The 26,465-nt window shown below is 33.4% G+C and overlaps 1 protein-coding gene across 2 annotated transcripts in view; it reads right to left on the bottom strand.

Moving 5' to 3' along the window:
* Positions 1 to 209: 209 nt before the first annotated feature.
* The window catches only part of LOC129744437 (probable serine/threonine-protein kinase DDB_G0280133), a 57,276-nt gene continuing 31,020 nt past the window's right edge, over positions 210 to 26,465 (bottom strand). The window contains exons 2-6 of one of the 2 annotated variants that reach the window (XM_055736951.1): positions 24,881 to 24,943; positions 24,684 to 24,822; positions 15,836 to 17,210; positions 906 to 1,740; positions 210 to 841 (exon numbers count right to left, since the gene is read on the bottom strand). In XM_055736951.1, the coding sequence (XP_055592926.1) occupies positions 711 to 841; positions 906 to 1,740; positions 15,836 to 17,210; positions 24,684 to 24,822; positions 24,881 to 24,943 (2,543 nt within the window). In that variant the 3' untranslated portion in view covers positions 210 to 710. Of the gene's footprint in view, positions 842 to 905; positions 1,741 to 15,835; positions 17,211 to 24,683; positions 24,823 to 24,875; positions 24,944 to 26,465 lie in introns of those variants that run through there. The other variant, XM_055736953.1, reaches the window with a different exon arrangement.

Below are 26,465 nucleotides of genomic sequence, written 5' to 3'. Positions count from 1 at the left end.
TATAAACTAATATAAATTTTATTCTATGAACTTGTATTCAAATATAAAAAATTTCTAACAATAATAATTTCTCAACACGTTAGGGGACATGATTTTTTGTCTATTTATTTTTTTTAATAGTAACATTATTTATTACCACCAAAAACCCATTGGGCAGAGTTAAAAAAGAATTCAACACTCATGTCATCTTCGAAGTAAAATACTTTGAATAAATAAAAATGCAAATTTATTACAATGATATTGTATAAATAATTATGAAAGAAAAAATAAAGCCATACAAAAATGCTAACCGCACCTCTGTAAATCTGTGTTTGTGTTCATAGGTTGCACACGATTTGACTATCGGGTATAAAAGTTATCGGTCACTCCTATACTCGATTGCAATAAATATCAAAGATTATCGTTTACTTACAGTTTGATTCCGCTCCGGGACTCAGGGATTAATGTATTCTTTTTTTTATTGTCTTATAGACATGTTTAACGAGTTTATTTGTATGTTTTCGAGAACTGCCGACGGCATCTTTTTTTTTCATACTGACGATGTATAAAAGATTTTAATTGTTTAAAAATCGATAACTAGTAGTACAATATGTATAATAAGTAACGGGCTACGACGATAGAGATTATGGAACAGGTGTTTAAATTTTTAACGTTTGTTTTTTCACTTATTTATGCCACTAACTGTTTGGATTTTGGGACAATCTGGAAGATTACTGTTGAGCGCAGCGTTCTTTTGATTTTCGCTTCTTATTGTCAGCAGCGTTATTCCGACGAGTTCCTTGTATCGGCATGTACGGTGGCACTGGACTAGATGATCCGGGATCGGAAAATTCAAGAATATCTGAAAAATTCGAGGGACTTCAATTAGAATATAAGGCCAAAACTTAAAATCGAAAATTTATCACCTGGAGGCGTGGAAATCGATGAAGTGTTCATCGATGTTACGTTACCGGGACTAGTGCCAGCGACGTTGTACGTTGGATCAATCCTGGTAGCGATATTATCCTCCGTGTACTGGGATCTGGAACCGCTGGATCGATTAGGTATGCCTCTCATTTCCAGATGATTCGGTCGTTGAGGATTTCGTCCTTCTTCCGAAACTGGCAGTACGTAGATATCGTCATCCTTCCGACCATTTTCAACTAAACGTTGAACGTTGGCTGAAAGTTTCAAATTCGGTGCGGACTTTTGCTGTCGAATCATGTCGATGGGGTTCGAATAGCTGTCCTCATTTGGCGAAGATTGTTGTGCGTTTTGGTAATGGTGGCTGTTGCCTGTACCGGATCCATGGGACGAGATGCTTCCCTGAGCTTTGTGCACGGGTCCTGCTGAATGATCTGGCGACTGAGCTGGTGGCCCAACGTATCGTTTTCCACTGTTGGCAACACTGCTCGCCAATTGCTGAGCATTTTGTAGCATATCGATTGGATTTGAGTAGGAATCACGATCCGGATCGCCGGAACCGGTTTCCAAGGAAGTTGGTTCCTGGTCATCCGCAGATCTAGCCCCTTCTTCTCCTTCCTCATCTGGATTGTCCTGCGATTGTTGTTGTTGCTGCTGCTGTCGTTGCATTTCCTTTTTCAGTCTCGCCTTTTCACGTGCCCGGCGTGCTTTGGCACGTTCTCGTTCTTGCAGCATCTTGGCCAGTTCCTTATCTTGCGCTTCCATGGCCACTCTACGGTCGATTGCTTCTTGGTCCAGTTCATCTGCTAAGGCATCCTGCAGTTTTCGAGCCAGTTCCTAAAAATTTAAATAACGTTAAGGCAAGTGACAGGATACTTATGCTATGGACGATTATGTTAATTAGTAATATTTTAAATAATCTGTTCCAAATTGATTACCTGTTGAAGTTATAGAAGTGTCATTTTGAGGCATAGGATTTTATTTAACAGTCACAAGAAACAACAGTGGTTTAAGTTCGGATTGTCAAAATTTTTGACAGTCGAACTCAAACCACTGTTATTTCTTGTGGCTTTTCTGCCAATAAATATACGTAAATAAAATCATATACTCAGACAATATTCCTCTACCATAATTTATTTTCACGTTATTTGAAATCGAAGACAATTTTCGAAAAAATGTTGAAAAAGTTACATTTTGCATTAGTAAATTTATGTTAAGAGCTACATAATGTCGAACGTAAAAAGTTGTTTCAGTTAAGTAAAATTATTAAAAATGCACTGTACGCACAGAATTTTTAAAGAATTTCTAAAAATAGCAGACTTGGAAATTTATTTCGTTTATTTTGTATAAGATAACTACTTTCAAATATTCCTAACAACACAATGCTTCCAAATGGTCAAATTTAAACTTCATGGAGCGTTTAAGAGGCGAGACAAGCTTAAGGAAGAAACAAAAATTTTCAGTAACGATGGAGAACTAGATAAAGCAGTTAAAGAGGCCTTACAGTGTACTCCATCGTTATTGTCCAGAAACCTAACTTAACTGGCGTCGCGACGCTCGCATGATAACGTGTATACTTTAAGTAGTCATACTCGATGCTTGATTTGATAGGATTTGCTATTTAAATTTCGATATATTTTTCTCATACGGTTACATTTGTTCATGCAAATACATTCTTATGATGAAACAAATAAGTTCCAACATGCGTTTATTTAGTATAAAAAAAATACAATTTCATGTTAGTATTCAAGGTCTTAAAAAGAACCATTCAGTGCAGATTATTTCCTTAAAGAGCCATTCTATAAGGCAAATGAGCAAAATGATGGTAGAAATTGTACTTGGTAACTAACTTTTGTCACCGACTGTAAACTATCGTGGATAAGGTTGCCAAAATTTTGTTTGAACGTGTCCGGGCAATTTTATATAAAAATCTGGTAAAATCTGGGAATTTGAATTCAAAACTGTCGACCAAAAACCCGGGCAATATCCAGGGAAATTTTACCAAAACCCAAATATTTATGAACAAAAATCAAGAATAAACATTAATAACTTTTTTTAATGTTTTAATAAAAACTTATCAACAGATTCTAAATCTTATTTTAGGCTTCCAATAAACCTTTCATGATTATTTTTAAAATACTTGTTCAAAAAACTTCGATTTTGAGGCATAAATAAAAATATTTAACAGCACAATTTGTTTTATTTTTTTATTTATCAAATATAGTAAATAAATCCGAGCAAAATCCGGACTTTTTTCAATCAAACTCGAGCAATCGAGCCGCACCGGGCTGTACCTAAATTTTGTATTGAATATCTGTTCAAACCCCGATAAAACCGGGCAATTTGGCAACCTTTATCATGGATCCATGAACACTTGCTACGAATTAATATAGATTATGTCAATGCGTTGGTAATAAAATCTGAATATTCCTGAATAAAGGCATGAAAAATTGCGAAAAAGAAAAAGTGTTGACCTAACCTGGCTAATATGAAGTCATTAGTTTTTTTTAATGTCATCAAGAAGGTTTAGCGAGGTTTGATCTAATATTTTATTTACATAGTATTCCGTCTCACGACATAACTTGACGAACATAATTCCTAAAGTTCACTCGGTTCATAGCAACCGTTCTCCAATTTCTCGGGCACCCCACGTTTGCCAGATCACGCTCCACTTGGTCTAACCACCTCGCTCGTTGCGCCCCCGCTCGTCTTGTTCCTACCGGATTCGTAGCGAACACCTGTTTTGCAGGACAGTCGTCCGGCATTCTCGCAACATGTCCCGCCCAGCGTTTGATCTAATATATATTTGCCAGAATTTTTTCAGCACGTATCCGAGCTATTTTATTTAAAAACCTGGCAAAATCCTGAAATTACTTAAGGGGGGGGTAGGGTCTAACGGGTATAAAAAAAACACCATTTTCACGATTTTTTTGTGGAGCTATCGTTCAAACAAATGTATTCAAATTTTTTGCATTATACAAAGCATTGTTAAAAGATCATTTAGTAATTTTTTCGTAGAAAAATATTGAAAAATAAGCCGGTGACGGAGCATTTTCGAGGATTCCTTTTAGAAAACAGGATTTGCGGTGGACACTGTATCTCAGCACAGAATCATCTGAAGTCAAAAAATCAGAGCAAAATATTTTTAATAGATGTTTTTCTGGACCCCAACGTTTTTATTTAACTTAAAAATATTTTTATGAAATTTTTGTGGCTGTTTGAAGTAAAAACTACGATTTTTCACTTAAAAATCCGCCATTTTCCACCTGTAAAATCTCCCCAAAATAAAAAAAATCAAAAAAGAAAAACGTTGGGGTCTGGTATTTTATATATAGAAAATACGTTCCAAATTTGAAAAGAATCGGATAAGTAGTTTTCAAATGACGATGTCCACGGACTTTAAAAATGTGCTTTCGAGAAAAACGCGTTTGAAGTTTCTGCTCTTGCTTTCTTGCAGTATTAGATAGGAGGAGATAAAGGCCTATAACTTCTACAGTTTTGCTTCAATTGACTTGAAAATTTGACACAACATTCTTGAAATGTTTTACAATAAGAAAATAAAAAAATAAAAAAATCGATTTTTTGAAAATGTTAGACCCTACCCCCCCCTTAATAAAATCCGAGCCATATTCATTGAAAATCAAAAAAAAAAAAAACATGAATTTTTTTCATCAAAACTTATCAACAGAATTTAAATCATTTTGAAAGCTTTCCATAAATTCTTTCATGATTATTGTAATACAAGTTTTTCAAAAAAAAATCGTTTTGGACGCATAAATAAAACATAAATTTTCAACACAATTTGTTTTTGTTTTGTCGATTTGGGAAATAAGTTGAATGAATCCGGGTTAAATTCAGGCTTTTTTGGTTAAATCCGAGCAACCGGTCTGGACCGGATTTTTGCAAATTTTGTACAATATATCCAGGCAAACCTGGATAAAACTGAGCAGTCTGGCAAGCTTAATCCAACACATTCAAAATTTTTTGGAAAGATTTCAGAAATATCGAGGTGGGTTTCCAAAAAATTAAATTTTTCATTTCATTTTTTTTTTTTATATTTCTGGTTTAATCTCGGTTAACCAGTGAAACTAAAATTCCAATTTATCTTCTAATATTTTGGGTACTAGAACAACAATTTTTTTTTTGAAGATTTGCGAACAATATACACGAGAAAATTTGCAAGTTTTCGCTCATAGCTTTTTTTCTAAAAACTTCAAATGTTACATTTTCAAGCTAACAGGTGTTAAAATTCCTTCAAAAACAAATAATAACTTCAAAAATTTTGATCAAAATAAATTTTAATACAAAAAAATTTTTGACAAAAAGTTAAATTAAAAAAAAAATTAAAATTAAGAATAAAAATGATCTAGAACCCGTCTTTAAAATGGCTGACAACATTGTAAACATTGAACAAAAGGTCAGTTATAGAGGTGAAATTTTATGATAATTTTTATCTAAGACATAATGTAGTTTTGAGTCGAGTGAGGAAAGTTAAAATTTATTAATTCTACAATTGTTTCTCCCTGGAAAAACTATAAACTTGATTTTTATAGGTTCCAGAAATCAGACGAGGTTCTACGTGGTAGCAAATTATTTATTCAGAATTAAAACAAAAATATTGAGTGTTGGCTAAATCTCACTTTCTCCTTGGTCAATAGTCATCGTTCTCTCAAATTTATAGAAACATGAAATGAAATTTTTGTGGCTGTTTGAAGTAAATGTTCTTTTAACAATGCTTTGTATAATGCAAAAAATTTGAATACATTTGTTTGAACGATATCTCTAGAAAAAAAATCGTGAAAATGGTGTTTTTATATACCCGTTAGACCCTACCCCCCCCCCCCCTTAAGAAAAAAATGGCTGTTTTTGGCAAAAAGACTTAAAAAAATTAAGAAAGGGGCAGCTCCCATTCGGAGGGGTGGTCCGATTCACCCAATACATTGGATTATTCTTCTTTACACTACAATAAGTCATTCTTCTGATTTAGGGCCAAATCTGAGAGGGTCGCTGCATTTTCATGGTCATTTGTATGAAATGACCCATATTTATGTATTATCAGCTATCATTGCTTAATATTTTTGACTAGCTGACCCGGTATGCATTGCTACACCTTGCAAAAATAAATGTAATTTGTAAAAATTTATTCAAATTTAGATTTTTGTAAGCATTTTTTTTTTAAATCAAACCTCATCATGGTTTAGAACCAACAACTTTCAAATGCGAGCTGCAGCTGGAGTTCCGAATTGCAATTCAAAGATGGTATATGTATATTATTTAATGAAGCTTGATCACTAAACCTGTTTTTCATGATCTGAAATTTGTACTCGGTTTTCAATGCTTCATAATGACTCAAATAATATCAATATTTTGGATTTTCCACCTTTTTTCCCAAAGTGGGAAGTTACGAACTTCCATAAAAATATTTGTCACATCTATTTTTGAGTTATGCCAAATACCCGTACGCAAAAAACCCTCTTTTAAAATATGGTCCCTTCTTTGAAAAGCTCTTTATCTTAAACTTACATGGGAGCTCCTCCATCTTTTCCAATTTTGTCCCATACTGCTTGAAGAAGGTAGGCTCATTTACCTGGCTCGAGTTTATATAAATTTCTAATTGAAAGAAAAAGATTCGCATATTGGAATTTATTGCACATTGTAAAGTTATGGAAATAGAATTTTGAAAACCGATCAATAGCATGAAACGGGACAGTTGAGTATATTCCTAAAATTCTGTATTATGAGCACTTCCAGCCCCTGATTAGCTTTAGATGATGTATTTTTTTGGAGTTGAAAAAATAAGCTATCGAAATTTGGAAAAATAAACGATGAAAAGGATTTTTAATAAAGATTTTCAAACAGCTTTTTTCACTATCCTCGCACTTCGAAGCAGTATAAATATTTATCCTATTTGCGCCAAAATTATGAAAAAATGTTTCGCCATATGCCAAACTCGTGGACATAAGACATTGTAGCTTGAAGTTTTCCCAAACAACAATATGGCATGAAAATTTTCGATTTTATACCGTGCAAATTTCTTTTTTTAATAAATTTATTATTGCAAAAAATGTCAGTTGCATCACTAAATAATTTCTTCGCGTTTTTTATTTTCTCTTTGAAAGTCAAATATTATATATATATATATATATATTATATATATATATATATATATATATATATATATATATATATATATATATATATATATATATATATATATATATATATATATATATATATATATATATATATATATATATATATATATATATATATATATATATATATATATATATATATATATATATATATATATATATATATATATATATATATATATATATATATATATATATATATATATCTATTATATAAAATTCTCTTGTAACGGTGTTTGTAGTACTACTCCTCCGAAATGACCCAACCGATTCAGATGAAATTATTTTTAGAATATTCTGTGGGCATGCGAATCGGTTTATATCGAATAAAAACAACAAAAAGTCACATCAATTGTTCGTAATCATTAAATTTGTAATAAATTGAATCAAATTAAAGTCATGGCCTTCAATTTTTTCGAGATTTTCTTTCTTTTGGGCGCCGGGCGATTTGTTTTTCGTCTCCATGGTCGAGACGTCGCGAGCCAACGTCGCAAGAGGATAGTAACCATGGCATAGCATACTGATCAGTGGGAATATTTGAGCGCGTTTTTCTCAACCAGGAATACTGACAATGCACGTGGTGGCGCTATGAAACCTAGATGTGATATTTTTCTATATGATTCCCAGCACATTTGTACAGCACATATTAATGAATGCGGCCTATATGTGACCCAGAATTATATTTTGCCGACCGAATCAAAACCATATAAACGTTTTTTAAAATTAAAACTATTTTGATTTCGTGTTAATTAAAGCATCATTTTTTGTCTAAAAATATAAATTTAATACTGATAACGGTATCTTTGCGGACGTTTGAAAAAAAGAAAGTGAGAAGATTAACACACAATTCTATAATCCGATACGCCTAGATTCCTATCAATTGCAGTCAAAATAATAACATGTATTAATTTTTCAGAACCATAACAAAATCCTATGAAAATGAACAAACACATGAACTGAACAAGAGCCTATCCTTTAAAATAGTTAACAAAATAATTAGCAAACGTTCAACATTTACAAAAAAATGTATAAATTATTTCTTCATCTATTAATCGTTGAGCCCATACAAACAATCTGACGAAATAAACTCTACTATTTATTAAACTATTCACCAAAAACACTGTGCTTTGTTAACATACAATTCAAGTACGTACTTAACATGAAAAGTGTGTCGTTGTTTTAAGTATTTTGGCTACATAGAAGAGACTTTTTTGAGATTGATGTGCCAGTGGAAGCAGAATTTTTTTTGATAAATTTGAATATGACCTAAGAGTGTTCAGAATACTATTACCTCCTGTCATTTTACATGGTGGAACAAGTTCAAACGCGCCTTTTAGCCATGAAACATCTACCTTTTACTGGAATTTCCTCTCCAAAATGATTCGGCATTATATGAGAAAAGTTTTGAAAGGGGTATCCCGCGTGTTGAATCTGAAGTGGATATTCAAAATTATAAAAAGTGTCTTTGTAAATTAAGGTCTTTTGTTTAAAACTGCATTCAGTTAAAGTGGAGTATCAAACGTTTACAATAATTGCAAAAAACTGCAAATATATCAATGAAATTTGATAAAATAAACAGAAACACGAAACTTTGATAACATTTTAAGGTTTTGTGTGATGTTTACATGAAATGTTTTAAAAAATATTCATACCACCGTCAAATCATGAACAGACTTTTTTCGATTCATTCAATTTTTATTAATCTGCTTTTCATTTGATTGTTAATGAACAGATATGGTCAGTAAGTTCAAACCTTAAAAAGTCTTAAAAAGAACCTCAGCAAAAAAAAAAAGAAAATTGCTATAATTCAGCCAAATAACAAAATTTAAACATTTTTTTCTTCTTTAAAAACCATTCTTTTCCTTGATTCATTGAGAAGCAGTTTATCAATACTAATTAAATATGCACTTTTTGCTAAAACAAATCAAAATATAGTAATTTGCAGTATAAAATGTCGCCAAATTTCATACCATGACAAGTTCTGTTTGGCATCACTTCAAGTTGTAATGTGTCATGTCTACAAGTTTAATATTTTGCGAGAAAAATGATAAACATGATTTTAACATGGGAAGGTATTTGTTTTTATGATTGTTACAAACCTTTCTGCATTGCAGCGTGAAGAAGGGAGTTCAATATAAATTGCGATGTATAGCTTGAAAACTTATCAAACCAATAAGGGCATCTAAACAAGTTTGTATACATAAATCGAGAACTTATGAAGCAGAAGGAAGAGAGGATGTTTGGGTACGAAGAATTTGAGACCGTCCCTTATTTCTGGGTGGAGTCGAAAAGATGGAGGCAAGTCTTCATTCATATTATATTTGACATAATTTGAAAACTTATCAGACAAACAAAGCTAACTGCTACGTCATTTAGATACATACATATTATCAACATACAATTATTTATGGAACAAGTTACAAAAAGTGGAAAAAGTCATATTTAACATGGTAAGACGAAGTTTACCGGGTCTGCTAGTATATATATAAAAATGAATGTTTGTCTGTCTGTCTGTTCCCTATAGACTCGGAAACTACTGAACCGATCATCGCGAAACTTGACATCTAAGGGTTTTTGGGACCGGAGATGGTTTCTATAATAGTTAAAACCCGCTCCGACTTTAGAGAGAGGGGGCTCCCATACAAAGTTTGAAGTTTTTCGAAACAAATTAAAGTCATGACATCCATTTTCTCGAGTTTTTTTTCCTTTGGGCGGTTTGTTTTTCGTCTCCAAGGTCGAGGCGTCGCGAGCCAACGTCGTTAGAGAATAGTAACCATGGCAATAAAATAATAAAACATACAAATTATTTGTACCAAAATCTGAAATTGAAAAGTCATGGCATCCATTTTTAGAAATTTTCTTTTCTTTGAGGGGTTTGTTTTTCGTCTCTATGGTCAAGCAAACGTCGTCGCAACTGGATAGTAACCAAAGCATGTTGTTCATTGATCGCTGTACGTACTTAACATGAAAAGTGTTTTTGTGTTACATGACTGGATGAAAGAGACTTTTGATCCGCTTCTTTTTTGAATCGTGAGACTTTAGAACTGATATTCAACTGAAAGCAAAATTTTTATGAGAAATTTTCAGTATACTTTTAAAGTGTTCAAAACAATATTCCCTCCTGTCAACTTACATGGTGGGGCAAAGGCAAACGTCAAACTTTTAAGAAATTCATCTTCAAAATGATTCAATATATTGGAAAGACCAGAAGGGGTATTCCGAATTTTGAAACTGAAGCGGATATTTAAAATTCTTAAATGGCTTTGTAAATAAACGTCATTTGCTTTGAACAGCATTCGTTAAAAGTGGAATAACAAACATAAATTTAAACTGCTGGAATACTGCAGGTATATCAATGAAACTTGATAAAACAAACTAACAGATATACGTATTAAATCCATTTTGATGCCATTACTCTGACACATCTAAAATAAGCTTTGCATTAACACTTGCCCCAATATACGGGACAAATGTTAACTTATAAATTTGTTTTTCCAACATTTTTGAATATTTGACTTTCAAAGAGAAAATAAAAAACGCGAAGAAATTATTTAGTGATGCAACTGACATTTTTTGCAATAATAAATTTATTAAAAAAAGAAATTTGCACGGTATAAAATCGAAAATTTTCATGCCATATTGTTGTTTGGGAAAACTTCAAGCTACAATGTCTTATGTCCACGAGTTTGGCATATGGCGAAACATTTTTTCATAATTTTGGCGCAAATAGGATAAATATTTATACTGCTTCGAAGTGCGAGGATAGTGAAAAAAGCTGTTTGAAAATCTTTATTAAAAATCCTTTTCATCGTTTATTTTTCCAAATTTCGATAGCTTATTTTTTCAACTCCAAAAAAATACATCATCTAAAGCTAATCAGGGGCTGGAAGTGCTCATAATACAGAATTTTAGGAATATACTCAACTGTCCCGTTTCATGCTATTGATCGGTTTTCAAAATTCTATTTCCATAACTTTACAATGTGCAATAAATTCCAATATGCGAATCTTTTTCTTTCAATTAGAAATTTATATAAACTCGAGCCAGGTAAATGAGCCTACCTTCTTCAAGCAGTATGGGACAAAATTGGAAAAGATGGAGGAGCTCCCATGTAAGTTTAAGATAAAGAGCTTTTCAAAGAAGGGACCATATTTTAAAAGAGGGTTTTTTGCGTACGGGTATTTGGCATAACTCAAAAATAGATGTGACAAATATTTTTATGGAAGTTCGTAACTTCCCACTTTGGGAAAAAAGGTGGAAAATCCAAAATATTGATATTATTTGAGTCATTATGAAGCATTGAAAACCGAGTACAAATTTCAGATCATGAAAAACAGGTTTAGTGATCAAGCTTCATTAAATAATATACATATACCATCTTTGAATTGCAATTCGGAACTCCAGCTGCAGCTCGCATTTGAAAGTTGTTGGTTCTAAACCATGATGAGGTTTGATTTAAAAAAAAAATGCTTACAAAAATCTAAATTTGAATAAATTTTTACAAATTACATTTATTTTTGCAAGGTGTAGCAATGCATACCGGGTCAGCTAGTCAAAAATATTAAGCAATGATAGCTGATAATACATAAATATGGGTCATTTCATACAAATGACCATGAAAATGCAGCGACCCTCTCAGATTTGGCCCTAAATCAGAAGAATGACTTATTGTAGTGCAAAGAAGAATAATCCAATGTATTGGGTGAATCGGACCACCCCTCCGAATGGGAGCTGCCCCTTTCTTAATTTTTTTAAGTCTTTTTGCCAAAAACAGCCATTGTTTTCTTAAGGGGGGGGGGGGGAGGGGGTAGGGTCTGACGGGTATATAAAAACACCATTTTCACGATTTTTTTTCTAGAGATATCGTTCAAACAAATGTATTCAAATTTTTTGCATTATACAAAGCATTGTTAAAAGAACATTTAGTAATTTTTTCGTAGAAAAATTTTCGAGGATGCCTTTTAGAAAACAGGATTTGCGGTGGACACTATATCTCAGCACAGAATCATCTGAAGTCAAAAAATCAGAGCAAAACATTTTTAATTGATGTTTTTCTGGACCCCAACGTTTTTATTTTATTTAAAAATATTTTTATGAAATTTTTGTGGCTGTTTGAAGTAAAAACTACGATTTTTCACTCAAAAATCCGCCATTTTTCACCTCTCAAATCTCCCCAAAGTAAAAAAAAATCAAAAAAGAAAAACGTTGGGGTCTGGTATTTTATATGTAGAAAATATGATCCAAATTTGAAAAGAATCGGATAAGTAGTTTTCAAATGACGATGTCCACGGACTTTAAAAATGTGCTTTCGAGAAAAACGCGTTTGAAGTTTCTGCTCTTGCTTTCTTGCAGTATAAGATAGGAGGAGATAAAGGCCTATAACTTCTACAGTTTTGCTTCAATTAACTTGAAAATTTGACACAACATTCTTGAAATGTTTTACAATAAGAAAATAAAAAAATAAAAAAATCGATTTTTTGAAAGTGTTAGACCCTACCCCCCCCTTAATACCTCAAAAACCGTAAAAGCAATAGATGAGATTTCTTTTGAAGAATAATTTATTATCAACCGAATGTCATTGTTAAATTTTATGTACAGTGTTGCCTGATCCAATTTATTAAACATATCTACCTGGTTTTTGGCCGAATTTGCTTGGTTTTTGAGTTTGAAATTTTGGAATATTTTGGGTAGAATGTCCAGATTTGCCCGCCACGGGTACGATCAGATGAAATCTGGAAAGCTTATTTCAAGATATATATATATATATATATATATATATATATATATATATATATATATATATATATATATATATATATATATATATATATATATATATATATATATATATATATATATATATATATATATATATATATATATATATATATATATATATATATATATATATATATATATATATATATATATATATATATATATATATATATATATATATATATATATATATATATATATATATATATATATATATATATATATATATATATATATATATATATATATATATATATATATATATATATATATATATATATATATATATATATATATATATATATATATATATATATATATATATATATATATATATATATATATATATATATATATATATATATATATATATATATATATATATATATATATATATATATATATATATATATATATATATATATATATATATATATATATATATATATATATATATATATAGATAAAGTCTGAAGCACTGTACAGTTTTGATTAAATGAAATATTCACTGCATTGAAAAACCTATTTCAATTTCAAAAATGATTGGAAAATGTTTTGATATAATCTTTCCAATTTTAGTATTTTAATATGTGTCCGGACGTTTTGATATAATGACATGATTAGGGGAAAGGTGACCCTACGGCTGTTTGATGAAATGGCTGACTAGATAGCTTATCTTACCAATGCATTTTGAGGGTGATACGCTTAGAACATATGACAAGAAAGAATTTTATGAATTTACAAACTCAAAAAAATTAAAAAAAATTATACAAGGTTTTGATACATTTTGATGTAATATTTCGACTTTTAAAAATTATACGTAAAGAAGCTTAAAACAAAAACTAGGATGGTTTATGTTTCTTACTCAAATGAACTTAAGAAATAAAACATATTCCAGCTTTTGTGGAGGTTTAATCATAATAATATAGTGGAATAATAGAGTGTTTATGTATGCCCCCATCATGTTTGTAAAATGCCTCCATCCTAAAATAACAGGTTAAACAGAATAAATAAATGATTTTTATCAATGCACCTTCAAATCTATGCTCTGAATAACATCTTAAGAGAGAATTGAAGATCTAAAAACAGATTTAACACAGTTTTTCTCATGGATGAACTGCCTCCATAGTATTGCAACCCTAACTTTTGTTTTATTCCATAAAAATATAATATACATAGATTTTTATAAAACTTCAGCTTTGTCGTACGGAAATTATTATGAAATTATACGGAAATATTGCCCAAAAAACAGAAATTTTGTTCAAAAAATAAATAGGCGCATTTAGTCCGCACGGTTTGAGGTTCGGCATTTTAGACAACACTTATAATAAAATCGTTTTCTTGAAAACAGAAGAAAATTTTGACATAAAAATTACTCCAATGTATAGAAAACAGATGCCTGCACACGTGTATATAGTTTTTGTACACATATTCGATGTGATATTTGATTAAATCAGTGCTCTGCTTAATAGGCGCATATAGCCCGCTCCTCCCCTATTTATATTAAAGACCCTTTCCAGTTTTGGTGAAGGAAACCTCCCACATTAAACCCACACCACCAACCGAATGTTCTCGAGTGATTTTTTTTAAATTTGGCTTTAAGTGAGTTTTGAATAATAAGATAATTTTTTCATTAGGATACTTCCATTTTTCCATTTTTCCATTCCAACTGTAGCATGATATTTGAAAATAGGATTTCTGTCTGTCTGTCTATTCCCTATAGATTCGGAAACTATTGAGCCGATTTGCATGAGGGTATAAGCAGCCAAAGAAAGTTCCTATAGTGATGTGAGACCCCTCCCCATTACAGGAAGGGGGAGGGGGAGAGGGTCTTACAAACAAACGAAAAATCTTTGGCATGGAAGGGTGTTTGAATACGATAAATATTTTCTATGATTTATCTGAGACCCCTCTTTTTCCAGTCTGTGGAGAGATAGAAAGTGGGTAGGGGAGGGGAGCCCTTGGCCCTTACATTTTTTTACATTTCTCAAATGCTTATCTAGCAAATGAAACCTAATTTAGCATGGGAGAGTTTTTGGGTACGAGAAATGTTTCTGATTTCAATGATTATTTGCAAACTTTTTCTTCATTCATTAGGAAGATAGAAAAATTGATTCTGAAGCAAATAAAAATTCACTTGTTTCTAATCCGTCCTCCTTTACCCTTAAGAATTTTTCACCTTTGACATAAAGACAAGTTCTTTGATTCGAATGATTTTTAAAAATCCAAGTCCGAAAGCTTTTAGATCAAATAAAAAATCCTTTGTTTCTAAAAATTTCATTTTGAATAGACATCCTAATGCATTATTGTTTCAAATATTTAAAGAGGACTTTGTTTCTACAAATGATTTTTTTTAAATAAGTGTTATTTTGTTCCAAATTCAAAGTTTTTTTCTGAGTGTACGTTTCAGAAAGCAAGTTGTAAATAAGATGAAATCATGTTTGTATTGCATTTTGAAACTATTTGGAAATTTGTCTATTATTTGGAAATTTGTCTTGAAATGATGCCTACAACAAATCTAAATATAATTTTTTTAACAAATTTTATTTATTTTTGAAATTTTTTTTTTTTTTAATTTATTTGGTCCTTAGGATTTTAACACCTGGATGTCATTCATCCCTCTTATTTTTGAAATGTTATGCTAGGTACACCGCATCAGCTAGTAGAACATAAAAAAAAACAATTCATGCAACACCACGTTATTCTATTGATCACGATATGAATTATTGATAAAATAAAGTTACTCAGTATAATTTTTTAAACGAAAATTTACTAAATAAACCCTAACAAAAGTTGTCTACCAAACTGAAGATAACGATTGCGGACCTAAACGAGTCTGCCTCTAGTCATGATATTAAACACAGGGGAACATGACACTAGATGCGGACCCGCTCTAACCCAAAATCATACTATAGCAAACAACCTCAAAGTTAACACATACATATCTTTAAAAAAAAATAAAAATAAAATCTTAAATATTGAAAATTTGAGAACCTTACCTCATCTTTCAACTCCTGCTCCAACCGCTTGTCGATTTCGTGGATCTCGTCCACCGGAAGGCCCAGATCTTTGAGCGCTCGAATCCGATCAGTCTTGTCGTAGCTTCCGGTTTTGGAGTGGGCTGGCGAGTTTCGGCTGTGGTGGGCAGGAGGTTGCTGTTTCTGCAATTGTTGTTGCTGGTGCTGCTGCTGCTGTTGTATTTGGGCGTGGTGTGGGTGGTGATTCTGGTACAGATGAGGATTCTGTATTCCGTGATGATGGGAGCTGCTGGGGCCTTGATTGAAAGCGTTGTTTGCGTAGCGGGAACCGGATGCGCTCGATCCTCCCTGATCGAAACTAGACTGAGCGGAAGATGCTGATGTTGAGGTAGCTCCGATACCGGCAGATGAAGCTGGAAGACCTATCTGGTTGAGCTGGGCCATGTGGTTCGATGGCAGTGGCTGAGCGAGTCCTTCCTCGATGTCATCATCGTCATACGCGTTGTAATTGATGGGAGTACGGGATGCCTTGCTGTAGGCCCCATTACTAGCTGAAGCCAAACTTGGCGGGTGGACAATCTTTTCTGGGGAATTTTTGTTAAAGTTTGAGTTGTTCCTAAAATCATCCTCCGGGGTTATGTTGTTGGGGAATTTGTACGCCTCCGATGGATGATGAACAGGCTTATTATTGCAACCGTTGTTGTACCGGGACGGTTGACTGTGTCCTGTAATGTCGTTCAACGAGGGAGGAGGTGGCATTTGGTAACTGTAGTCGCCATCGTACGGTATGTCGTACTGCCGAATGCTGTCCACAGTATCTGCAACGGATCCATTACGCGTGTTCGGGAAAACCGGTTGCTTCTTCTCGGGCGTATGTGAGTGAAGATTGATATTGGTATATCCTTCTTCATCTTCGTCGTACCGATGAAAGTTACGTGCTGGCGCAGGCGGATGTAATATTTCCTGGTAGATGTTTGCCGACGGATTTCTTGCTCCATTCGAGAACATCGATTGCGGAGGGGGCCTCTTAGGGGAATTCAACTCCAGTGAGGCGTAGTGAAGATCTGGTTGTTCCATGGAAGCAGCAGCCGCCGCCTGACCTGACGGCGGAGGAGAATGCGCTATGTAGGGGGACGCGTGATGCAACGATGGAGGTCTGGACGGCAATTGCTGTTGTTGAACGGGTTTTGGATGATTTCTCGGTGGCGGAGGAAATGAATGATCCGGCGGCTCTTGCGGTCTAGGTTGTTTTTTACCGCCGCCACCGACGGCCACTTTTTCATGTATTTTGCGAGCCAACATTTCATCCTTCTCCACGTCTAGCCTTCGTCTTAGCTCAGCCTCTCGTTTCAGTTGATCTGCGATATCACGTGCTACTTTGGCATCCATTTCTTCCCTAGAAACGATGAAGATAAGCGTAAGTTTACTATTGAATTTGAATGTTTTACTTAATGCATTAAGGACCACGAAGGAATTTATGCCGTTTAATATCAAAATTCGGCTTTCTATATCCCTAAGCCACAGGAACAAATTCATCAAATTTGATACATATCTTTGAGTTAAAACGAGATATTTTGTGCTTGATTTGCAATGTGTTAAGATGAGATTCAAACGTACTTTAATGTGAACGCATTAATTTAAAATGGACATAAAATTAGACTTACAAACGACTATAGTCACGGTGTCTATATTAGATCACCTTAATGTCAAAAAATATAGAGGAGGATTTTCCCTATCCGACGTACTATTCACAAGCAAAATCCAAGGGATGAACTACGACCTTTTTCAAGTCGAGCTTTTAAACACATGTTTTTCAATTCTTACTAAACTGCGAATTTCACAGTTTCAAGTTTTAAAAGTGTTGCAACCTCTTCAAAGCAGATGAAAACTGAAAAAAGTACATCAAAATTGCTAGTGATTTCAACTTTCCAAGTTTTTTCCCCAGACTGAATGATCAATTTTCCCGGTTCCAACTAAACTATTTTTAAATTTAATTTCATTGTTGTTTTAGAGCTAAGATAGGGTTGCCATTCTTCCCGCAAAAGCGGGACATGTCCAAGTCCCGCTTTTTTGTTGAATGTCCCGCCGTCCCGCCTTTTCCTCAAAATGTTCCGCTTTTTTTCATTCAAAAATTTGTTGAATTTGAAAAAATCAAACTTTAGCCTCAATTTTAATTCGTTGCATTGGTTCAACACAAAAAATCCATCGAATGAGTCTTTTTTCTCAAAATAAGCAACAATTTTTCAGAGTTTATATAAAACAATACTGTACAACTCTAAAGTTACAGTTAGGTTCTGATGCAGTTAAGCGTTCTTGGAGCACGTTCAACCATTGCAATGTGAATAAATTTTAGATGGAGAAAATATTGTTTAAGTTGCTTTCAAATTAATATAGATCTTAATTAATGAACAGATTCTAAGTTAAATTGCATTTTATCATATACCACCCTTTTCGACTCAATTGTCCTAAATGTACAATGATGGTAGTTTTAACGAGTTTCTAAATTTTAAAACAAATTTGAAATATATTTGTAATTTATTACATAAAAGTTTTTTACGCCATATCAAATCCGTCGTTAACATCTAGGACTTGAAATATTTTTTTTCTCAAATAATGTGTTGATTTGCGATAACCGTGGAAATTAACCGCGTCCATGGCAAAAAATTGTGTAAATAGTAGTCATTTTGAAAGACTGAGCGAAAGTAATCTGCGTTAAACGAAATTCGTAGTGTACTTTTTACGAATGACTTTGGTTGATGGTAGGTATACATATAAGTTTGGCAATACAATTAAGCTTTTTTCAAGAGTTTCTTAAATGTCCCGCTTTTTTCGGCTATGTCCCGCTTTTCTGTCGTGAAATGTCACGCTTTTTTCTGAAAGTATCTGGTAAGCCTAAGCTAAGATAATAATAAAAATACATATGTGAAATCTGGAGAGTTTTGTACACACTACGATTTCCCTGTGATTTCCAATTTTTTGCAGAAAACCAGCAAACATGATTCATATTTCTAGCTTCTAGCATTTGCTCTGTTTTTCTGTTAATTTACCAAAAATGGATCGGTTTTGCTGAATAACAAGCAATCAATTTGTAAAAGTTGAAAATAAAATTATTTTTTCTTAGGCGAAAATTAGATAAGTGGAAAATTGTCATTTGGTAAATGATCGTACACCCAAAATTCAGCCTCTGTGCCAATGGCGTGTAGTCAATTACATAGCATCATTGGTACAAGAAGATAACGCGATCGGTGCTGAATCGATTTGCTCCCACCGGCATTAATCTCCCAAGTTAACCGAATTGCGTATGTCTGAAAGAAACAAAATAAAAACGCTTTCACGTCCCTCCCTATCGCATCACAAGACGAAGAAGGATGGAAATAAATACCGGCCAACACCAGGCAGCCAGCGAACCGAGCACTGTGCGTGTGAATGTAGAAAAAGCAACAACAAAAACATCCTTCTTATTCAATCCCTTCAATCTACCGGCAAACAACCACGGCCGAGCTGTGCGTGTGTATGCAGTAAAAGCAACAAAAAAAACATTCCTTGAATTCAATTTGCCGGCAAACAACCACGGCTAAGCTGTGCGTGTGTATGTAGCAAAAGCAACAAGAATATATTCCTTCAATTGACCCTCAAACAAGCACCGGCCAAGCTGCCCGGCTTTAGCAGCTGTGTATATGTAGCGTGTGTATGTAATAGCAGGCAGTAAGCAAAGCACAGTTCTCATTCAATGGGTTTCCCGTTTCCTCCACTCCCGTTCCCTTTCCCGTTTCCATCGCAAGACAAATGAATACCTTGAAAGGAGACCAAACGCCGGGAAGCCACTGTCGTGCGTTTCTTTTGTGATTGATCGGTGGCAGAATGCCTATGACAAATATCCCTCTTCCTGCATGAAGTTCAAATAGTACACTGGTTAAGTTGTCGGTCTGGCAATACGATTTAATTGGTGATATGAGTTCGATTCTCCCTACGGGCGCTGTGGTTTATATTTTTATTTTCTTGTTTCTGGGATGAATTATCCAATAGGAACGAAATCCCATAAAATGTTTTTCTTGTTTTGCTTGAATGTAGTGGTCATGCATCATTTTAGTTGGGAGCCGAGTCCTTATGCCAGTTACGGTTTTTCAAACATATCATCTTCGGCACAGTGCACATTTCAGCGCATTATCGGCACAGAGATGTTCCAAATAGGCATTGGATTTTTGCAACCTCTTCTATGGGTGTAGTTGATATATTAGAAAACAACTCGTTTTCTTCTTGTTTTAAAGTTCTGTAAATATTGCTGACGAAGCGAACAATTTGCAACATAACCCTCTTCTCCATATGAGCCCAAAATTTTGTTTCACATTTTTTAGCTTAATTCAGTTGGAGAGAATGGAGATACTTGATCCCCTTTTCTTATTATGCAGGAAAAAAAATTCAAAGCATTCTTTTGTCCCTCGGAGTAAGAACATCACGAGGGGGATAATATAAAATAATGCGAAAAATAAATAAATTGATATAAATTGCACGAAAGCTTGAATGCAACAAAATTGCATACTATATCATTGCTCGAAACCTATAAATCAAGTAATTTTTCATCGAAAAATTCAATAAAATCAAGTAAACAAAAAGTGAAATAACTCCCATATTCCACAATTTGTTTTTCGGTCTTGTATTCGGCAATTTGAATTTTTTTCGAAATTTACATAAATACTTCAAACTTTGTTTACTCCTCATTTCGGGTTTTTTCTTGAAAGTTTTCAAGGAGGGGGGGGGGGGGGCTGTTTGTTGACAAAGAAAGAAATTGATATTTGTTCTAGCCTTATATCTTTTTGGAAAAAAATTAGCAACTCGCCGTCTTTTGCATTTTCTAACAGCGTGTAATTTCAAGTATATATGCTCATAAAGTAAGAAAAATAAATAAACACATAAATGAGCAAGAAGCATTTTCGTGAGACGAAAAAAATCTCATTAATAAAGTTTTAATTTATTATGTCTTCCAATCCAAATCGTGCTCCTGACAACGTAAGTAACGCTTGTATCCCTGGTATCATTATGAACTGTTCTTTGCAATGCGATAAGCTCAATATTTGACACATTAACATTCAAAGCCTATGCGCAAGACAAATGTGTAAATATAATGAACTTACTACAAGTTTCGAAAAAAGAAAAATCGATATCATCTGGTTGACAGAGACGTGATTAAATAGTGCAGTTCCTGATAACAATATTTCGATTGATGGCTATCAACTCCTACGTAACGACAGATCATATGCCCTTGGGGGTGGAATTTGTATTTACTACAGAAACAATCTTGAATGCACTTCCATTATTTCTTCTACAATAAATAGTGGGCATCCAGATAGAACCGAATATCTCTGTACACAAGCTACGGTAGAAAGCCAATCTTTTCTGTTAGGAGTGTTCTACAATCCACCCGGAAATAATTGTGCAGATAAACTGAATGAATTTTTCACAGATATTTCCCTCATGCATTAAAAGGTATTACTAGTAGGAGACTTTAATACGAACTTGCTCAATTCGTGTGGACCAACCAATAACTTTAAAGACGTTCTAGACAACCTAGGTTTATTTTGTGTTAATACCAATCCAACTCACTTTTATTCCAGTGGATGTTCCTTAATTGATTTGTTTATCACGAATAAAAACGACTTTATTCTGAATCATGATCAAGTGTCGGTGCCAGGTTTTTCAAAACACGATATCAATCATCGTCAATCTACTAAATAATTAACAGGTTCATATTAGATCTTTTTGAGAAATTCGTCCCGTTTAAGAGAAGTTCCCCTAAGAATAATCCTTGGTTCAATCAGGACATTCGAAACGCTATGAGCAACCGGGATGTTGCTTTTCGATGCTGGGTTAGATCTAAATTGCAAGACGATTTTGAGCTTTACAAAAGATTATGAAATTTAGTGACAAATAAAATCAAGCGTGCCAAAATAGTTTCGGTTTCAAATCGACTACAAACATCAAACCCAAGACAACTATGGAAAAGATTGAAGCTAATACAGAACCCAAGCCCCAATCGTTATGAAATCTTGAACAATTCTAGTGACCAGATTAATCAATACTTCGCGTCAAATTTTATCGCTGAGGACTATTACCGATTTTACCATTGAATGTAAATGGTTTACGTTTTACTACAATTGACACTAACGATGTAATATTAGCTGCAAACTCGATTAAATCTAATGCTACAGGTCCAGATAAAATTCCGCTTAAATTCATTAAAATTCTTTTACCATCTCTGAGGTATCCCCTGTGTAAGCTTTTCAACTCCATCATAAGGACCAGTAAGTTTCCTAGAGCATGGAGGGTTTCTAAAATCTGGCCTTTGAAGAAAAAATCGAATCTATGTGCTATGTGCTTTATATGTGTCCTTTCAAAGGTGTTCGAGCGTATACTAAAATTACAAATTCAAACTTTTCTTAATACTTTTAACCTTCTCAGTAAATATCAATCAGGTTTTAGAACAAAGCATAATACAACAACCGCTGTTGCTAAAGTGATTGATGATCTCCATAGTGCAGTTGATAAGAAACAACTATCGATCTTGTTGATGAAAGACTTCTCTAAAGCATTCCATAGAGTTTCACACGTTAAACTTCTAAAAAAGCTTTCACACCAATTCATGTTTTCGCGAAGTGCTATATCGTTGTTAGATTCCTATTTAGGAAATCGAAGTCAGTTTGTTATTTGTAACGGTTTGTGATCAAGCGCCGCTCCGGTGATTTAGGGAGTTCCACAAGGATCAATTTCATGACCGATTCTATTTTCCATGTTCATCACTTCTACTTCTACTTGATGCCATGAACTCGGGCTTAGAAAATGTTTATAGATGGTCTTAAAGGAACCAATTACCTATCGATAGTGACAAAACCAAAGCTATGTTTTTCCTCTTATCCTATAACACTTCAATTTACCACCGCTTAAAATAGGTAACGACACTATCGGGTAAGTAGAGAAAGCTACTAATTTAGGAGTTGTAATTCAAAATAATTTGGGGGGTGGGGGGGGGGGGGGTGGGGGGGGGGGAGACTGCATTTGTTAATGCCCAGTGCTCAAAAATTTATAAAACGCTACGCATGCTAAGACTGACATCATATTTCTTACCTGTTAGTACCAAAATGAAGTCGATTAAATCTCTTATACTTCCACACTCCGTTTTTGGGGCTGAATTGTTAGTTGGTTCTCCTTTAATGCTAATGAACCGACTTAAAATAGCACTGCATTGCTGCATCCGATTTACCTATAACCTTCCTCGTTACCATGGAGTTAGTCACCATCAAACGCATATTTTGAGTACGCCTTTTGACAATTTATATAAACTAAGAACTGTTATCTTCATCTATAAAGTAATAACCGCGAAAGTCCACCCTATTTACATGAAAAATTTATTCGCTTGAGAAGCACGCGCATTCTTCATTTTAATATACCTCGTCATTACACTGAAAGCTACTTGTCAGGGGCATATCTGTTTGGAATAGTCTTCCTGTCTGCAATAATGTCAACGTCTCTCGAAGAGAGTATCATAGCTTTTTCAATGGGCGGTGGGGGGTGGGGGGGCGGTTGGGTAGAACAGTAAGTAAATTAATAAAACAAACACGAAGAGAAAAATTAGTTTAAGTATGTTCTTTTTTTATAACTTTGAAGCACGAAGTGTAGTAACAAAGCAAGGAATTGAATTACCTTTAACTACATGTTCAATAAATGAATAAATAATATTGGCATCACTGCAGGGTATTTGAGGTTTATGGAGACGTCAGATTAGATAAGTGAGGTGCATCGTGTTAAAAGTCATTACTTTTCTCACTTATCAAATATACTTCAATGGAAGAAATTTAAATTAAAACTGAGTTTTGAGTTTCATTTCTTGACCGAACAACTACAAAAAAAAAACAATCGCCGCACCCCATTTCTCGTTCGTAAAATTATGTAAACACAACCTGCGAACTGTCACCACGACGCATGTATACTTATAGTTAAAAAACTATTTCTATCTATTTTGATGTTTTTGATCAAATTTTGTTTAGTTCCGGAAAAAACCAACTCAAGGCAATCATGAGCTAAATAAACTGAATTTGAAAGCAAAATTAGTAAAACAGTCCAAAATCTTATTCACCTTATTTTCCGGTAATAATTGTTTCCAGAAGGAAGAGTGTTTTCTGGCTATTTTGTCTTCGATACTTGAAGAAGGCACTTCACAATAAAATCGTTTTGAAGTACTTTGCAGTGCTGCCAGAAATGGTACTGAAGTTCATTTTTAGTTGAAGTGAGGTTAAATTTTTCATCATTTTTCATTTGTTTTGAATGAGTTGTAATACTATAGAGCTTGAAACCGCGAAAGTATCCTAGATTAGGGTTGCCAGAATGTTTATATCCTGTGTACGAAACATTTGATTCCAAAATTGTCGACCAAAACTCCAGCCAATATCCAGGCAAATTGAATTAATCCGGGCTTCTTTCAATGATATCTGGGCAACCGGACAGGACCGGACTTTTTTTTTTTAAATTTTGTATTAAATTTCCGGGCAAACACCTTATTCTAGATACATCTTCACAGTGTATTGTGAAAAAGATGTATTTGTACCGAACAACCTAAAACAAGTTGTTCCAAACCTCCGAAGTATTTAGTCTGGGAATGTGCGTTAGACAGTGGAAAGTTTCCTTTAAAACGTTTCAAATTTTCGGTGATTTGCAGTTCTTAACTTGTACAATGCAATGGAAGCAACTTAAGAGATTCGATTTTTACTTCTTACTTTTACAAAATTCGAATGTTTGAATTTCCTATTTTTAATAATTTTTGGTATTGGAAAAAAAGAAATGTTTTTTCTTTCAGTTGAAAAACGCAAATGGAACTTACTGTTCATTTATCATCTGATGATACAGCGCTGCCTGTCGTTCGGCGTTTTCTTTTTCCCGGATCTGTTCGGAAAGTGCGGTCGGGAAATCCTGCCGAACAATTTGGTTCCGATGTTTGTTTCCTTTGTAGTGTTCTGAAACTGTTAGAGTAAAATGATTATAGATAGGTGTTTGAATCTAGTAAATGCATTACCTTACTTTCTTTATTTTGTAGTTCATACGCTAGAGCACTATCCTCCCGTACGAGCCATTCTTTGCAAACTGTTGATTATAAGGGAGAAAAACAGACATAAGATAATTAGTAAAATTAAACGTAAATGGAATAATTAAGTCGATAAGAATATAAAGTATCGAGAACTTCTTTTTTTGTCAAAGATTTCTTTTGCCAAGAATTTACCACCACGATATTTTCTTCCCTCACTTTGTCAAAGATGAAATGAATATAAAATATTAAAACCAGGTAATTAAAATAAAAATAAATTTTTCAAGTTAAAGAGACCTTTCGCTAGTGTTTCAGTACGGAAATGCTCAACTCTCATTTCTCGCTGACTAATCTTGGCCAAAAATCGGTTCCAAACACCGTGCAAACATAAACCTTTTTTTTTTTTTTAGAGCTATCGTTCAAACAAATGTATTCAAATGTTTTGCATTATACAAAGCATTGTTAAAAGAACATTTAGTAATTTTTTTCGTAGAAAAATATTGAAAAATGAGCCGGTGACGGAGCACTTTCGAAGATGCCTTTTAGAAAACAGGATTTGCGGTGGACACTGTATCTCAGCACAGAATCATCTGAAGTCAAAAAATCAGAGCAAAATATTTTTAATAGATGTTTTTCTGGACCCCAACGATTTTATTTACCTTAATTTTTTTTTAATGAAATTTTTGTGGCTGTTTGAAGTAAAAACTACGATTTTTCACGAAAAAATCCGCCATTTTTATCTGAAAAATCTCCCCAAAGTAAAAAAAAAAGAAAATCGTTAGGGTTTTTTTTTTTTTTTTTTTGTAGCGGCCCACCACACTCCCCCACACCAAAAGGCTCAATTGAGCCCCTTGGTAATGGACGCTACTGTTCTCAGCATGTCTGGCAGCAAAATGATAATAAGAGTAAACGCGAGCAAATTTTAATCATGCTGAGAACACAAATATTTATAATGTCGTGCGAGGAAATGTATTATTTAACTAAATTGACTACAATATGAAATCTCAATGGAAAATAATTTCCTTTGAAGAGATTCATTATTCGATATTTACTAATATACTATTTATTTATTGCTAATTTTATTATGTTATGTTCAATAATTTTATAAGATAAAATACAAACTACAAGATTTTTAAGAAAAATAATATTAGATATTAACGCTACAAAAGTACAAAAGGTAAACAAAACAAAGACTGGTTGATGATCGACTGTTTTAATGGTTCAATTTTTCTTTCAAAAGCTGTATCACTTTGGTTTTGAACATGGAACGATTGGTTATGTTTTTAATATCCGTTGGTAAGGTGTTGTATTTAGTAGGTCCAATAAATGAAATTCTTTTTTGCCCTAATGATGTTGTGGATCGGCTTCGTTGCAAGAAATCTGACTGGCGAGTGTTATGAGTTCGCAACCCCGTAGTAAAATGGAGGTTTTGAATATTTTCAATTGAGTGTAGATTATCATAGACATATACAACAGTTTGCAAATCACAGAGTTCAGATATTGGAAGAACGTTATGCGTTCTTAAAGAGTAAAGCTGAAGGGTAGGGAATAACAAAGGGAGCTTTAAGATGTTTTTCAAGC

Source organism: Uranotaenia lowii, chromosome 2 (genome assembly GCF_029784155.1).
Source record: "Uranotaenia lowii strain MFRU-FL chromosome 2, ASM2978415v1, whole genome shotgun sequence".
NCBI lineage: Eukaryota > Metazoa > Arthropoda > Insecta > Diptera > Culicidae > Uranotaenia > Uranotaenia lowii.
Note: the sequence above shows the minus strand (reverse complement) of the source record. Positions and strands in the feature narration are given on the sequence as shown.